Genomic DNA, 17671 nt, shown 5'->3' on the forward strand with positions numbered 1-17671 from the left:
CACGGTCAACCGTTTTCACTGGGCGGTTTGACCATGGTCAAACCGGATATCTTGAGCGGTTTGACCATGGGTAAACCGCCTATTTTGGGCGATTCGGTCAAGCGTTAAAAAAAAACCGAACCTGCTCCTCCGGCACGCCGTCTTCCTCCCTCGACCGTCCGACGTTCTTCGTCCTCGGCATCTTGGCGGTTCTCCGGTGGTGTTTTTGGGTGCTTGTGGTGGTGGTGGTAAGGGGGTTGGGTGTTGGTGAAAGTGGTGGTGGTTTTTTGTTTTTTTGGTTTGAAGGGAGTTGAAGAGAATGGTTTAGGGTAGAGTGGTTAAAGGGTAGAGTGGTAATTTCGTTGTAATTTTGCGGGCGTTTTGAGTAATTTGCGGGCGTCAAATAGCAGTTCACTAAAAAAGTGGTCAAAATCTCTTACGAAATTGCCTTGCGAGCATGTGTTTCATGAGCCTTGTGTACTTAGATGTCTCTATGAAAATCGTGTTTGTCCTTTGTGTCAGAATTCAGTTAATGAATGACTTATGTTTTAAGTTAGATTTACAAAAAATTGTAGTGTGATTTGTGTTTTGTGATTGATCGGTGCTTGATTATTACGTATATGTTTTTTTTTGACACAATGATTATTACATGCATACTGAGTATAAATAAGATGCACAATTATATATATATATATATATATATATATATATATATATATATATATATATATATATATATATATGAGGAAATGTATAGGTATATTTGTATTCATAGATATTGTAATCTTTTAGGCAAATTTTATTCAAGAACGAAAACGGTTAATATATTTGAAGGAAAACAAGATTATTAGGAATATGAAATCCAAAATGAATAATTAACTTTATTTATTTTAATCTAATCTATTAGTAATAAGAACTAAATTCTAAACTACAATATCAGTATGAAATACCAGATGACAATACTTTTTTTCAACTAAATATGATGATTGGATTGAAGAGAGCAAGTCAATGAGGAGGCTAAATTGCATTATTCATCTATAATTCATTAGTGAAGTGATACAATCCTGCTTGGCATGATCATTCACTTGCTTTCAAATCTTATCTCATTGTTGTTTCTTTTATTAAAGTGATGTCAAATAGATGAAAAAGTTTAATAATTTTCGATGCTTAGCTTTAAGATGTATGCATGTAGCAATTTATTTTACATTGTAAAAATATTGAATCTCCTATTGAAAATGTTTTTCATATATATATACGATGTGATTGTTTTTGTAAAGGTGTAGATTGATTTCCTGCATACTGTAACACTTAGGGCTTATTGTGATTTACTGAATTGAGCCGAATAGAAAAATATTCGTATTTTAAATGGTATGTGAATGGAGAAAAAAAAAAGTAATAAAGGCACGAAAAATTACGGAAACGTTAGAAAATTTTATATGGAAAAAGTAAAAAAGTAGGTTTACTTGATGAAATTTTGTAATATAAAAAATAAAATTTTAAAAATAGATAAATATCTATCAACACCCAAAATGATATACATGCAACATATTTAGGGACGAAGGAAGTATATGTAAGCCTAGTGTTATGATTAATAAAAAATGATTTGATCTGAATATTTACATTAACAACAATATTATATGTAATTTGTTTAAAAATAGTTGCACTATTCTAGTAAAACCAGTACTTTAACAAATCAAGATAATTGTAATCCACAAGGTGTGATCTCAATATTCATAACTTGAGACATTAATATTATAAATTCGGTAATAACACAACTACACAAGTACGTAAAGGTTAGAATCAAATATCAATTACTTTACTCAAAGTTAAGATATATAGGCAAGGTAAAAGTAAGAATATTAGGATAAAGAAGTGAGGAACAATAATAATCCAAAGCATATAAGAAGCTAGATTTTTTAAGACAAGTAAAGAATTACAGTAGGCCTGTACAAAACTATCTGAGAATCCGAAAATCCGAAAATCCGATCCGCAACCGATCCGAATTTTAGGATATCCGATCCGAGTTTTCATTTCGGATCGGATATCGGATACAAATTCGGATATTGATTTCTAAATTTTCGGATATCCGATATCCGAAAAATATCGGATATCCGAACTGATATCCGATATTTTACGGGGTAAATATTGAAATTAAATATATTTTTATTTTAAAAAAATAAATATTATTAAAAAAAATTAATAATCAGTACTCAGTACTTCAGTAGACAATAGACAACCTATTCACTTGTTCACTTTCTCTCACTAAAAACCCTAAATTCTTCCCTTTCCCTCTCTACGCTCAGCCGCTCTAGGCCTCAAGCTGCCACGAGTCACGACCACCCCACCCCACTGCCATGGCGCCACCCCACCCCACCACCACGCTCCAGATCTCCTTCATTCCACTCGCCCAGATCTCCTTCTACTCGTATTTGCTCGGCCTCAAACAAGGTATGTAGTTCAAATTCATTGTTTTGATGTTTTTGGTGGTTTTCCTATCAATTTAATTTTAATATGTGTTGTGAATTAACTGAATTTCGTTTTGTTATCTAAATTTTGTTCTATTTGTTGGGAAAATTGGTTGTTTGTTAGATTTTCGATCTACTAGTATTTGTTTGGAATATCGATTTTTATCTTACTTTTTTCGATTTTTATTGCTACTGTTTTTTTTTTTTTAATTTTTGCTACTGTTTTTATTATTTAGTAAAATGTAATATTAAGACTTTGGTAAACTTTGTAATATTGAGACTTTATTAAGCTTTGTATTTTTTATCTGAGGAGTTGGATTTGTAATGCACTAAGATTGCTAGTATGCTACTGCAGTTCTGCTTGTGTTTGTGGAGTTTATTTAATGGTTTTTTTTAATTAATTTAATTTGCAAAAAAGACTACTACAATTATTGTACAGGTTTTTCAAAAAAAAAAAAAAAAAAAAAAAGTACAGGATTAACAAGTACAGTCGTACAGGATTACAAGAATACAACCATAAAATTTTGAGTTTTCATTAAACATTGGATAATGGATATCTGAAATATCCGATCCGAATGATTTCGGATATCGGATATTGGATATCCGAAATTTTTGGATCGGATTCGGATTTCAATTTCTGACATCCGATGAATCGGATATCCGATCCGAAATCACATTTCGGATCGGATATCCGATCCGTGAACGGGCCTAAATTACAGTAAACCTACCAATAAAGGAATTACACATTATTTAAAGAGTGCTAGATGTCTGAAAAAATTATCACACACCATTCACATATTCTTTTATTAAATCATTGTCTACAAAACTAATTAAGTACATACAATAAAGTAAAATTCATATTGTACCACCCACCTCTTTTGTTCTCTCGTCGATCCCCTCACACACACACACACACACAAAAAAAAAAAAAAAAAAAAAAAAAAAAAAAAAAAAAAAAAAAAAAAAAAAAACTTTGCCTTAACAATCTGCATATCATGGCAGACTTAGCAATAGACGTTGTAAAAGCGACATCTGAATTTGTAGCTGCTCAAGCTTGGGAGGAGATAAAACTTGCTTTAGGTTTTCAAGGTCACCTTGAAAATCTTAAGAAAAGGTTTAATGACACTCAAGCATTCCTTAATGGTGTAAGAAGTGATAATGATAATCAAAGTGTTGATAGTTGGCTTCAAAAAGTTAAGAATGTTGCTTATTTTGCTGATAATGTAATGGATGACTACGACTATGAAATTATACGCAAGAAAATTGAACTGGGTGAGAATCTCACGCGTAAGAAAAAAAGTGTGTAATTTCCTCTCTTGCTCTAATAACCCTGTAGTTTTCCGTTTTCGGATGACTCACAAGGTACTTGAGATTCTTTCCAAGTTCGATGAGCTAGACAAGGAGGCTAAGAGAATAGGCCTCAAACAAGTAAAGCTGCTAGACAAGAGTGTGCCCACCACTAGCAATGCTGGGAGGGAAAACCTGGAGATTATTCGGAAAAATGCAAGTGCTTTTGAGGTTATAGGGAGGGAGGATGATAAGCAAATATTACTCGAAATGATGTGTAGTCCAGAAAATGATAAGGAACATCTCTTCACCATTGCCATTGTTGGGCTTGGAGGTAAATTTTAAAATGCAAGTTCTTTTAAATTTATTTTGCTTGTTTTGTTTTTCATATTAAGTTAATGGTACTATATACTACTCCGTATTACATTCAAAATAAACTCCCCTCCATTTACAACAACCCAAAAAAAAAAAAAAAAAAAAAAAATCAAAACTAATTAATATAACCTAATCCAAAGTTTGTTATTGTACAATATTATTATCTTATAGAATATTTTTTTTGAACTAAGTTGATGAAATTTTCGCCGGTGAAAGTGATAGTATATTATAAACAACACTAATCTATAACTATCTATATACTAAAAGTGAAACTAGAATGATGCATGTCATATGCGTGAAAATTTTTCCGCCACTTTTTATTACATTATATTCTTATTAGAATATATTCAATGCAGATTAACTTCATTTTTCTATTAAGACCGTTATTTTCCATATATATTCTACAAAATATTGTTTTACTTCCTCTATGTCATTTATACAATATAAGATATTTGTGAAAATGATTTATATAAATACGGTATTATATTCAAAGAAATATTCATATTATTATTAATCCATTTGTCAATTTTAGGACAATATCAACACAAATATAACAGCATCCCACAACTATGTTAAGATATATAGAAAATTGTTAACAATATTGATAAAGGTAAGGAGGAAAGATAAGGTAAATTAAAAAATAACGTGCAACTAAATATTGCCAGATGCTCAAACTACTTTTGCCAAAGGTTTATCAAAATATATGATAATATAATTACCATAATATTTTTTATTTATTTATTTATTTTTATTTTTTTTTGGAAAGATCATATGATTACTATAATAACACCTGAGATAATGGTAGTTGAATTTTAAATACTATACAATATTTTACTTGAAAATAAGAAAATTTTAAATTCTAACATGATGTGTTATTTTTTAAATTTGAATGTTTCGTTACTTTTTGTAAGAATTTTTTTTAATTCTAAAGGACTTTTTGTTAAAAACTACCTAATTCTATCGGACAAATGAATAGAATTAGACAATTCGGACAAGTGAATAAAATTGGACAAAGTTAATCGGGAAGATGGGAGTAATTTGCATGGTATTTTTATTGTTCTAGCTTGATTATTGTAAATATTTAAAAACTAGTTTATATATGTTATCAACCTATGCTCCTATATACTGATATATAAATTGTTCTAATATATTTTTAATTAATTTTAATATTCTTTTTTTCCTATATATATAATTATATTTTCAATATGATATTTTTTCATAGTTTTTATATTAATCAAAATAAAAATGGGCTATTTTAATTTATTTAAATACAGTATACAATATATGTATTTTTTTTTTCACACTTTATATAATCACTATCTACATTACATATATCTTAGGTTAAATTTAGAGTTTTCAAATTGTGAATATTTATTACTAAAGTAAAATAATATTTACTTAGAAATTAAAAAAAAAATTATATCTAATGTAACGTTTTCTTAAAACTAAGTTAAAAAAATGATGCAAAAGTTTATGCATATAATATTTATCATATATATTTGAGTCGTAAGCTTGCTTAGGAAATGTATACTAGTGAGTGGTGAACAAGATAAAAAGTTGTAATGTGTATCTATCGATTTGGTGAATGTGACAGATAAAACAGGTAGATATTAGGTTTTACGACTACTAAAGTGAGTGGGTGGTATGACATGAAAAATTAGATTTTATTCTCCCTATGGGAGATATGAAATAAATTAGTCTCCTTCTCTTATATGGAGAATTATTTATGCATTTTCGATTAATAAAATAACAATATAAAAAAGGAAATAAAATAACAAAAATGCAAATGACATATAATAACATTTAGATTGAGTTTTTCTATTTAAATAATTACTTTTTTTCACGAGATTAATAGTTCACTATACTATTTTTTCTCTATTCTCTTTCTAATGTTGTAAGGTTGTGATTTATTCTATTTTTGGTAAATAAAGATCAATATTTTATCCTTACAATATTACCCAATCCTCATCATTACTACGTAATTGAATTTTGTTATTATTTAATAATCAGGTTTTGGTAAAACAACTTTAACAAGAGCTCTATACCATAACGAAGAGAAAGTTACAAAACATTTTGATAACAAAATGTGGGTATGTGTATCTGAGGATTTCAATGTTGAAAGAATTTTAAAGGAAATGGTTGAATTGCTTTCATTAAAGAAATGCGACTTGACTAACATGGAACTAATTAGGGAAGAACTTCAAAAAGAGTTGGAAGGCAAAAGGTTCTTGCTTGTACTTGATGATGTTTGGACTGCAGATAAAGCCCTGTGGGATTCATTGAAAAACAAATTGAGGAAAATTAAGGGTCGTCAAGGTAGTGTGATCTTGGTCACCACGTCACTCGTAGTAAAAAGGTTGCAACGAGTGCTGGGGTTCGTAAACCATATGAGTTGAATGGATTATCAGACGAGGATAGTTGGACATTATTTGAAAAACAGGTCAATATTCCTACTCCTTCTCATATGGAGGTAGGGCATAGGATTGTTAAGAAGTGTAACGGTGTTCCTTTGGCAAAAACAACTATGGGAGGTTTACTTCAATCGAAGGAAAGGATACAAGATTGGGAATCGATAGAGAGAAATGAAGTATGGGATACTTCATCGGAAAATTATCCAAATTACATTTTACCGTCGTTGTTTTTGAGTTATCAGCATTTGCCTTCGCTTTCTTTGAAGCAATGCTTTGCCTACTGTGCAACCTTCCCTAAGGACCACATAATGGAGAAGAATGAGCTGATTGATCTTTGGATTGCTCAGGGATTCCTTAAAACTGATACAAGCAACTCAACTTTGACAATGGAAAAGATGGGGGAAGACTATTTCAAAACTTTGTTGAATATCTCATTCTTACAATTAGAGGAGGATAATTGGGGAGAGAATAACACAGGAAAAGAAATATGGATATGCAAGATGCACGATTTAGTGCATGATCTTGTAATCCATATCTTGAAAAAGGAGTTGTTCATTTGGGACGCTAAAGTTGTTGATCCATACATTTCATTGAATCATCACCATCTTGTATTATATGATTTTAAAGAGGAAAAAAGCAAAGCTTTGAAGGACGAAATAATACAGCAGGTACGAACAATGAATGTATGGAGCGGTAAATTCCCAAGTTGGAATGTGTTAGCTCAAGCAAGATACTTGCGAACTTTGATATTAGTTGACAAAGGGATGACAGAAGAAGTGTTGGCTATCATTGGGAAATTGAAGCATTTGAGATATCTTGATCTGTCTTCCAAGCCAATCGAAACTTTATCGGACTCAATATGCAAACTCTATCAGCTGCAGGTATTGATTCTCTTAGACACGAGGCTAAAGAAGCTACCAAAAGTATTGTGTAAGTTGGTCAGTCTTAGACGGCTTACAATATCAGGTCGTGAATGCCAACACCTTCCTATTAACGATCTTGGGAAGTTGCCTAGTTTGAGGGGTTTGTGTCTATATGGTTTCCCTAATGTGGAATATATAGGCGAAGAGTTAAACAGTAGTGAGAATGAGAATAATCATTTCAATAAAAGTCTAGAAAAAGGTTTTTTCCCAGTTTTAAGAGAACTTCGAATTTACAGATTTCAAAGTTTGAAAAATTTGAATCTCCTCCCCCCTACTAATGCTACCACATTAGCAACCATAGACCCATTCCCATGTCTTGAGGTTTTAGAAATAGCTGAGTGTCCTAAGCTAGAAGTTGCGGAAACAAGTCCAGCCTTGAGTTTTAATTCCCTAAGAAGTTTATATCTTGAGGAAATTGGTGAGAGTGAAAAACCCTTGGATATAATTAAGTATCACAAAATTGGTAGTGTAACTTCACTAATGCTACCACTGTAGCAGACCCATTTACATGTCTTGAGGTTTTAGAAATAGCTAAGTGTCGTAAGCTAAAAATTGTGGAAACAAGTCCAGCCTTGAGGTTTGAATCCTTAAAATTTTTATGTCTTGAGACAATTGGTGAGTGTCAACAACCCTTGGATATAATCAAATATCACAAAAGTGGTAGTCTAACTTCCCTCGTTGTTAAATCCATGCCTGAGATGAAATGCCTACCTCAATCTCTGTCAAATTGTTCTAGGCTAGAGACATTTTGTTTAGTTGATTGTCCAAAGTTAGTGTGTTTACCCAGTGGTCTGAGTTCCCTCGTCTCTCTTAAGCATTTGAAACTTGGAAACTGCACGGCCTTAGATAGTCTTCCAGATGATATGTTCCATGGGTCTAGTCTCTCTTCCCTTTGTGTGTTAAATATAGATAGTTGTTCCAACTTGGTTTCTTTACCTGATGAAATGTTCAAGGGTCTTTCCTCCTTGCGTATATTAAATATTACAAATTGTAGGAGGTTAGAAAAGATCCCAACTAGTGTCACGGAATGCACATCTTTGGAAAAACTAGTAATAGTTGGTTGTGAATCACTAAAGCATCCCATCCCAGATTTGAGTAAATTGCATGGCCTTGTGAGTTTGAATATTCATGATGCAACTAGTTCAGTGCTAGAGTGGATTCCACATCTTCGTCACCTTCAAAATTTAGTTGCTGATGTGGAGCATGAAATAGAAAGCAGAGATAATACTCCCAGTCCCGGTACAAGGTGTTTGTCTTATTTGATGGTGTTCTGTAATGACAACCACCACACCATCACTCCTCCACTTCATAAACACAATGACTCCCTTGAAGAACTTACATTGTATGAGAGATCAAAAAATAAGCAGCAAAAAATGAAGGGTAATTCCAAGTTTCTCTTCTTGATAAACATGATAAGTATCTCAAAGGGATATTTCTGTCATTTTGGGTATGTAAGTGGGGCTAATTATGTAAATTGCTTTTAAATTGGCATTCTTTTCCTCAGTCCTTTCTCCTTCGTTCCTCCATCTGTTCTCCATTCTCTCACCTACTTTATGAAATTCAATGGAGAAATCAGAATACATGAACATCTTCGATGAAGGTAGAAGTCGAACCATGCCCTAAAGGGTTAACCAAGTCCTAATTTCTCTATTTTTATTAGGGTTTTTCGTTTAATTCGGCGGCGAAGCCGCCGGAAAGGTATGGAGGTCGAAGAAAATAGGGGACGACGAAGATGATGGTGGTTTATGAGCAATACGATGATGGTAGTTTATGGTTTATAGTGGTTTGATGCCATTAATGGAGTACACTGGTGATTTGGTGAAGGTGAGGGGACAAAAGATTAGAAACAAAAAAGTACAAAAAAATAAAATAAAATATTAAAAAAGTTGCTTCTATTTACCAATATGCCATTTTGAGATACAACGATGTTTATCAATAAGAGAAACTGGGGCTTCCTCCTCAAAAATGAATAGTCTGCCTCAACAACTACTTCAGCTCCACCTCCCTAACCTTAAATCTCTAATACTTGTTGAATTTGAAGAGTTGGAAAGACTTCCAGAGTGGATAGGCACCCTCTCATCTCTTGAATATTTGGAGTTATGGGATTGCGACAAGTTGAGACATCTACCTGCCAAAAAGCATCTTCCCCAAAATCTCAAAAGAATCATCATTTAACGTTGTCCAATTTTGAAAGAAAGAATAAGTGCCAAAGAAGATTCTGGATCTGAATGGCACAAAATCTCACATGTTCCGTTTATTGAGATCAATGGTGAAATTATACAAGGCCACAGATGATGGAGCATGAACTCTGGTTGCATCCATACAACCAAGGTATTTTTTTATTTTAAAGAATTACTCCGTACATTTTACTAGCTGTATTGTATGAATTACTAACTCTCAACAAATTAAAATTATCTTTCCCATTACCAATTCACAACATTTCCTTTTTTTTTTTCCAATCAGACTCGGTTAAAAAATATGGCCGACTCTTATATGTGGGTTGCCAGTGCCACATAATATGGCCAGCTATTATGGGGGCTACTTTGTTAAATCTAAAGAGTTTACCCGTTCTGTGTTATAGGGGTTACTTAGTTAGTGTTATAGGTCTATTTTTTATCTTTGCAAGTAGCTATTCGGTGAGGCCAGTCGCGCAAATAGCGTGATGCACATTTTTTTTTTAATGATTAGAGAAGTGGAAATTGTTTATAGGATAATCCCCAAAAATATGCATATAATTGAAGGGTTGGGGATTTAGAGTGCTACGGTTAATTGTTGATAAAGGAACTGTATATCCGTGATATATTATACGCGAAAGAAAATAACACAAAATGAAATGTTAGTAGTGTTTAGAAATAAGCAAATTTTTATTAATTACTGCAGTCCCTAGAAAAAATTAAAATAAAAAACCAAAAAAAAAAAAAAAAACAGGGATGGGTAGTTATTGTCTTTATTGATGGTTTTTTTTAAAAAATTAAAAAATAAATAAATAATATAGTGGGAATGTGAGATGGGTACTTGGGTAGTTATTAGTTTGAAAAAAAATAAAAAAAAAATACTCAAATGCATGAGATTTGAGTTTTGGGGATTTGAAGGGCTGTGGTGAATTGACTCTGCAATTATATATAAGATTGGTTTAATAATAACAATATATTATTATTATTATTGGTCGAGATGTTACCCAAAAATTCTACCCGAAGTTGAGAATTTTCCAGGTCAAGCCAATTGGCCAAGCAAGTCTTGATCAACTCAAATGGTTAGCATCTAAAAAATGGTCTTTGAACATCATACTGCTTGTGGTTTGGAGTGGAAATTATGTTACCTTTTCTCCAATTTTCAAGCGTCAACCTTAACTAACCTATATACTCCGTACTTCATAATATTTCCATTTAGAAAAGATATTACTTCCTCCATTTTTAAATACTTGTTTCATTTTTCTTTTTTGGCCGTTTTTAAATACTTGTTCCATTTCCTTATTTGGAAAACTTTTATAATATTTAATTATTTCTCACACCTAGTGGACCCACCATTAATCATATTTTATTAATTTCATGTCTCTCCTTCAATTCTCTCTACTACTTTTGCTTTTTACAATTTTTTATTTTTCACCTACCCCATTTCCTTCATATTTTATTACATTATCTAATTTCTCCTAAAACTCGTATATAGAAAAATGGAATAAGTGTTTAAAAACGAAGGAAATATTCAAAACAATAAAAAATTGTTAAAATTATCCACCTACACATTTGCACATCCCTCAATCATCAATTTCTCCACGCCTTTGTGATATTTCTATATGCAACACAACTTGCTTAACAATTTCACCAATTTGACAATATTTTATTTCCCTTTAATATTTCTATTTCCACCTCATTCTAAAAAACGGCCCACATTCCAAGATTCTTCTTCTCACCCTTCTCATAAAACCAAAACCTCCTCTCGCCCCCGTTTCCCCCCCAAAAAAACCACCATTTTCTCTCTCCTCCTTCTTCAACCTCTCAACAATGGCGATTCCTGACAACCTAACCAGAGAACAGTACGTTTACATGGCGAAACTTGCCGAACAAGCTGAACGCTACGAAGAAATGGCGAACTACATGGACAAACTCGTCGTCACCACCACCTCTTCCGGCAGCGAACTCACCGTCGAAGAGCGCAACCTCCTCTCCGTCGCCTACAAAAACGTCATCGGTTCTCTTCGTGCTGCTTGGCGCATCGTCTCCTCCATTGAGCAGAAAGAAGAAGGTCGCAAGAACGACGACCATGTCGCTCTTGTTAGGGATTACCGTGGAAAAGTTGAATCTGAGCTTTCTGATATCTGTGCTTGTATTCTCAAGCTTCTTGATTCTCATCTCACTCCTACTGCTTCTGTTAGTGAATCTAGAGTCTTCTACTTGAAGATGAAGGGAGATTATCATCGTTATATGGCTGAGTTTAAATCTGGTGATGAAAGGAAAACTGCTGCTGAAGATACTATGAATGCTTACAAAGCTGCTCAGGTTTGTCTGTTTTCTTTTATTTTTTTGCCGTTTTTATGGTTTAGATGTTCGATTTTGCGGAGATCTGTCTGAATTGATTTTGACCTAAAAGTTTTAATTCGATTTGTATATGTTATTTTTTGTGTAATACTTTATTCTTTTGATAGAATCTTTGAATTTATGCTTCGATTTTGCTGCTTTATATGCTTAGGTATGGAAGAATAACTGAGATTCTTGCTAACAATGGCTGAATGAGTGATTATTGCTGTTTGATTAGTTACTGAAAAGAGTATATTGATGGAATGACTGAGATTTGATACTTGAATATTATGCATATATTGGATGTATTTTGGATAATTGCGAAAATTCCCGCAGTTTTATAGGATGTATAGTTAGGATATTTGAGAAAATTCTTGCAGTTTAATAGGGGTTTGGATGTATTTTGGATATTTGAGATAATTTCTGCAGTTTAAATAGGAATATTTGGATTTATTTTGGATATTTGAGAACATTCCTGCAGTTTAATAGGAATATTGATGTGTTGTGGATACAATATGTGTTGGCTGAATATTGTTGTTGAAATGAAGAATAAAGATGAGAATGTTGGTGAGAAGAATATTTTGATTTAATGGCTTTGAAAGCTAGATTGAAGTGTTATTTGATCAGGATTGTTGATTCTCTGGAATTGGATGAAGTTTAATTCAAAGATTTGTTTCCGTATTAAATACTAATGTACTGGTAGTGTACTAGCTCACGCTCGTTTTATCTTGGAAGTGGAGTGCGAGGATAGAGTGAGGCAGTACTGATTATTGAGTAATGGATTTGATTATCACTTTTCTGGAATTGTTGGCATAATTTGATTAGAGTCTATCTTGAAGGCTTCTTTCAGCACTAAAAATCTGCAAGTTTAGCTGAATTGGCGTCTTAGGAGTGTTACGATCAACAGAAAGCAGATATGGAGGGTTTGTGATGTAACCATTGATCCTTGCTACCTGGATTATAGCCTTCAGTCATTGACTCTTTACAAATAAGATTTATCTAGGAGTGTTTATTGGGTCATCGATGTCTTTGCATATTATTTTGAAATCTGTGTCAAGAAAAGAAAACCAATGAGTTGCATATATTTCTCTGGCTTTGGCTTGACAGATCTGTCTAATTGATCTCTGCGGTGGTATAAAATAAAGGGGTTCTGGAGGTATATGGTTTTATGCTGTTTGGATCTGAGAGATTGTATGTTGTTGATCTGTCGACATGTTTCAATAGTAGGGATTGCATATGCAGATAAAAATATGAAGTATCCAGTCTAGCTTTCCTGTGGCTATTTTCTCATGTATTTCAATCTGATTATCGTTGTCTGGAATTCGGAAGATATTTCTTCACCACTGTGGTTTTGGCTTAGAAATATTTTAAGTAGCAAGTATGGTATTGAGCTTATTACCTGACTTTTTTTTAATTCGTCTTCCAGGAAATTGCTCTTACAGATTTGCCACCAACTCATCCCATCAGATTGGGTCTTGCTCTCAACTTCTCAGTGTTTTACTATGAGATACTCAATTCTGCTGATAAAGCTTGTAGCATGGCCAAACAGGTAATTAAGCTAATCCCCATGTATATAACTTAAATATTTATTGTTCTTAAGAGAATTATCTGGTTGCTAGAGTTATTTCGTCAGTCGTAGAAGTATCCTGAAGTGCCTGATAAACAGAACATTATATGACGAAGATGCTTCTCTCCCACTCCCACCTTTCTAACTGTTTATTGCATCATTGGGTGTAGTTTCTGATTATCTGATGTTAAGATGGTATCGTGCTCTCTGTTTGCTGGTTTTTGTCAATTTGTATGAAAGTTGTATAGATGCATATTGCATTGGATACTATAGAGGAACATGCCATAGCTTTCATGACCTGAAAAATGGCTTAACTTATGTTTGGTTTATATGTATACGAATGGTTATTTGGGATGCATTTGCAGGGTTTTCGACTTGATGAATTGAGATTTTTGAATGTAAATATCTCTATGAAATTAATTTTGTTGTGAGTTGTGGTCACCAAATTGGAGCCAATTGCATATGTAATGATTTGATATTTGTATTGAGAACCTTGAATGTATTTTCAGTATTTTAGCTTAGCTTGTGGATGCCTGTTTATATTAATCAGTTTTATTCCTAGATGTTGCCTTACATTGGTTATATATTGATACTTTCAATTTGACAGTTTCCATGTGGTAGGGTATCTAATAATAACTTGCTATATTTTATAAATATTGACAGGCATTTGAAGAAGCCATAGCAGAGCTGGATACTTTGGGTGAAGAATCTTACAAGGACAGCACTCTTATCATGCAACTTCTGAGGGACAACCTCACCCTCTGGACATCAGACCAGGTCTGTACAGCTATGCTAAACTCTACATTCACATGCTTCATTATTGGTTACGAGTATACAAAGTATATTAGTGTATATATATATATTCGGCAATTGTGTATATTGCTATATAATCTGCGACTAATAGAATTGGGAATCCTAGTTTGTCTAACCATGTTTCATATATATGCAGGATCAATTGGACGAATCATAGAGGATGTAAAGTGCTGGTGAATGTGGTTAATAGGTTGTGTTAATTGTTTCGTTTCTTGTTTGAAGATACTGCTGTCAACTTGTTACATGGATTCAAGTATCGCTCATGAAACTATGTTTCATTTGGACCTTCATAGTTCATAATGCATTTTCTGCTTTTATCTGGTTTTTATAAAAGTTTTGTGCTTTGAGAGGCATACCAAGACACTGGTCCATATAGTTGCTGGTTGATCTGCTTCATATGTTGAGATGAGATACAAAGCAAGCATAGCTTGAATCAAAATATAGTTTTGTTTTAAAATTTTACAGGAACAACTTTTTCTCGATTTTATTGTCATCTCTACAGAAGTAGCATCAGTAGTCCATATCAATGATTTCCAATAAAAATGTCTTGAAAGTGTCGATGGATTTATCCTCAGGCATATTCTATTCTCTTCATTTTAATGTACTGTCACTGTGACTACTCTATTATCCTCTCGGCAGTCTCTGGTAGCCTAAATCTCTTCTCGAGAATTTTCCAACACTTAGTGCTTTGTGGTGCCCCACTTGAACCTCTCCACCTTTGCTGCCTCTTTTTTTTTTAAAAAAAAAAACTTAGAAGGTCTGCCTCAATGTCTTGAACGTGTGCCTCAGGTGTCTCTACATTCAATAGTGACTATGTCGCTGGTGGTGGAGAGACTGAGAAGCATTGAAAGCATGTCAAATGTCTGGAGAGGTGGTGGTTGAGCACATTGCTCCTATGGTTTTCTGAAAAATTCTGGGATTATTGACATCCATTCCTTGAGAAAAGAGGCTGCAGATGAGATTTAACGTAAATGATCTTTAGGACTGCGTCAATCTTAAACCATTTCTGTGTTAGAATAATTAAAATGATTTTATTAAAAGATTTTGTCAACGATTGTTTAGAATATAATCAGAGGTGATTTATTTTATTTTATTTTTTTATTTTTTATTGAATTTTAAATCTTGCCCTTTCAAAAAAAAAAAAAAAAAAAAAAAAAAGTAGTCTTGCCCGTTATTGTATATCCGACCCTTTGCTTGATATATAGGCCTTGTTTGGTGGTAACGTTTAAGGTAGCGGTTAACGTTTTGACCAGTCAAAACACTACTAGAAAAAATTTAAGAGTGTTTGGTAAGGTAGCGATTCTAGTAGCGGTTAGCAATAGAGGTAACATTTGGGTAGCTTTTCTCAAACGTTAAAAATAGTAGCGTTTAAAAGTAGCGGGTAACGTTTGACAAATTTTTATTACTTTTTAAACAATATCTATATGAATTTTGATATATTTTGGTATTGCAACTGTTACTTTTGCCAAACACTCATACTATCAACCGTTACTTTGACAGTAGGGCTGCAAACGATCCGAGTCGAGCCGAGTTTTAGTTTGTTTGAGCTAAGCTTGATAAGAACTATTCATGTTCGAACTATCTCGAGCTTGAACGAGCTTTTAAAAATCTTGTTCGAGCTGGGCTCGTTAAGAATTTGGCTTGTTCGAGCTTTGTTCACGAACGTACTCGTTTGCATTTCGAGTTTAAGTTCGAGCTTGAACGGGTCTAAATCGGGTTGATTAAATAAACGAGCCTTAATTTATCATTTAAAAAAATGGTTTCTTTCAAATTTTAACACATCCATTTAATTTTAAATAAAATGTTTATATTCTTTCTATAAAAAAAGGTAATGACGGAGTTTTCATGCTTTTACATGATGAAATAATTAGTACTTTTTACAAATATGTATGAATAAAAGATATATAAATTTTTCAAATTTTAATTGGGCGTGAAAAAACTTATAAATTGACTTAAACGAGCTGTTTATGAACATTACCGAGTCGAACATGTTGTTGTTCAAGCTTTGTTCATTTATTTGACAAGCTTAAGATTTTTGTTCAAACTTATTTGTTAGCTTAACAAACAAGTTTTGACTAAGCTTTAACCGAGCTTGTTCGTGAGTAGTTCACAAACGTATCAGCTCATTTACACCCCTATTTGACGGCTAACCTCTACCCACTACTAATTGACCGCTACTCGCTACCTTAACAGCTACCTGCTACTCAACCGCTAAATGTTGCCCACTACCGCTACTTTTGCCAAACAGGTCGATATATCGTCTTCTTTATTTAAAGTATTTTTTTAATTTTAGGGTATTAACCTTGGCTACAATATACTAAAACATAATAAATAACTTTTACGTGTACAGTAATTTACTGTACATCGGGAGTTACTTTTTACCAAATTTAGGGTCACTTTTACAATTATTTAGGTAACTTTTATTAATAAAGCATAAATGTTCCGTAACTTTAATTCATAATATGGTAACTTTAATTCATATTAAGGTAATTTTTACTCAATTAAAGGGTAACTTTATAACGGATGTACAATATTTATTATACATCCGATTTATTTAAAAGTTTGTCAAACGTAATACTGTACTCGTAGTACATACTAATAAAGATCGACTTGACATTAATTATATGATGAAAGAATTTGTGTCATTTCATATACTTCCTCCATCGCTAAACACTTCGAATATGATATGTTTTTGTTATTTTTTTAATGAACAATTTAGGGACAAAGTTTGAACTTCAGTAACCGATTAAAGAAGTAAAATGCACAATAGCTAGCTCCTAAGTCCTAATTATACTCCATTGACTGTGTAATCCTCATTAGGATATGTACCGCATAAATCATTAATTTAAAATGGAAAAAAAAAAAATTACTTAATTATGTAACCCAACATTAGAAGAAAAATTCACTGAATAGACCTTATACTTCATATTTGTTATATACGAAGTATGGACTTATTATGGACAAAAGGTATATGTGATCTTTGTCCGATGATATATGATGCATCTAATAATGTGTGATAAACATTATTCAAATGCTATGTGTAATTGTGTAACATTAAATGCTACCTTATCAAACACTCTTATTGAATTTCATCCCTTTTGTTTTTCCACGGTTTGACTTTTACTGCCGTTTAGATTGATCTACCATCCTGACCATCCATATTGGGTGCTTAAAATTAATTTCACATTTTCACTAGTTGCACATTTAAGTGAAGAGTCCACATACATCTTTTATTGCTGATCTTCACAGGGAAAATAGGAATATTCAGCAGATAATTTTGAAGACAAAAATATTAACATATATAATCACCCAATATATGAGTATAATTACCATCCAT

The 17671-nt window shown here is 32.7% G+C and overlaps 2 protein-coding genes across 2 annotated transcripts; both read left to right on the forward strand.

Moving 5' to 3' along the window:
- The first annotated feature begins 3439 nt into the window (after positions 1 to 3439).
- On the forward strand, positions 3440 to 7935 carry LOC145584326 (putative disease resistance protein RGA1). The gene is made up of 4 exons (XM_081641192.1): positions 3440 to 3731; positions 3781 to 4065; positions 6117 to 6422; positions 6515 to 7935. The coding sequence occupies exons 1-4, from the start codon at positions 3440 to 3442 to the stop codon at positions 7933 to 7935; spliced, it is 2304 nt and encodes a 767-aa protein (XP_081497318.1).
- A 3435-nt stretch (positions 7936 to 11370) lies between these two features.
- LOC145586539 (14-3-3 protein 10-like) lies at positions 11371 to 14687 on the forward strand. Its single transcript, XM_081643396.1, has 4 exons — positions 11371 to 11936; positions 13381 to 13503; positions 14185 to 14298; positions 14471 to 14687. Exons 1-4 carry the CDS (start codon positions 11442 to 11444, stop codon positions 14489 to 14491), a joined length of 753 nt encoding a protein of 250 aa, XP_081499522.1. The 5' UTR covers positions 11371 to 11441; the 3' UTR covers positions 14492 to 14687.
- Positions 14688 to 17671: the final 2984 nt, after the last annotated feature.

The sequence above is a fragment of the Chenopodium album genome, chromosome 16 (assembly GCF_948465745.1).
Source record: "Chenopodium album chromosome 16, dcCheAlbu1.1, whole genome shotgun sequence".
Taxonomy (NCBI): Eukaryota; Viridiplantae; Streptophyta; class Magnoliopsida; order Caryophyllales; family Amaranthaceae; genus Chenopodium; species Chenopodium album.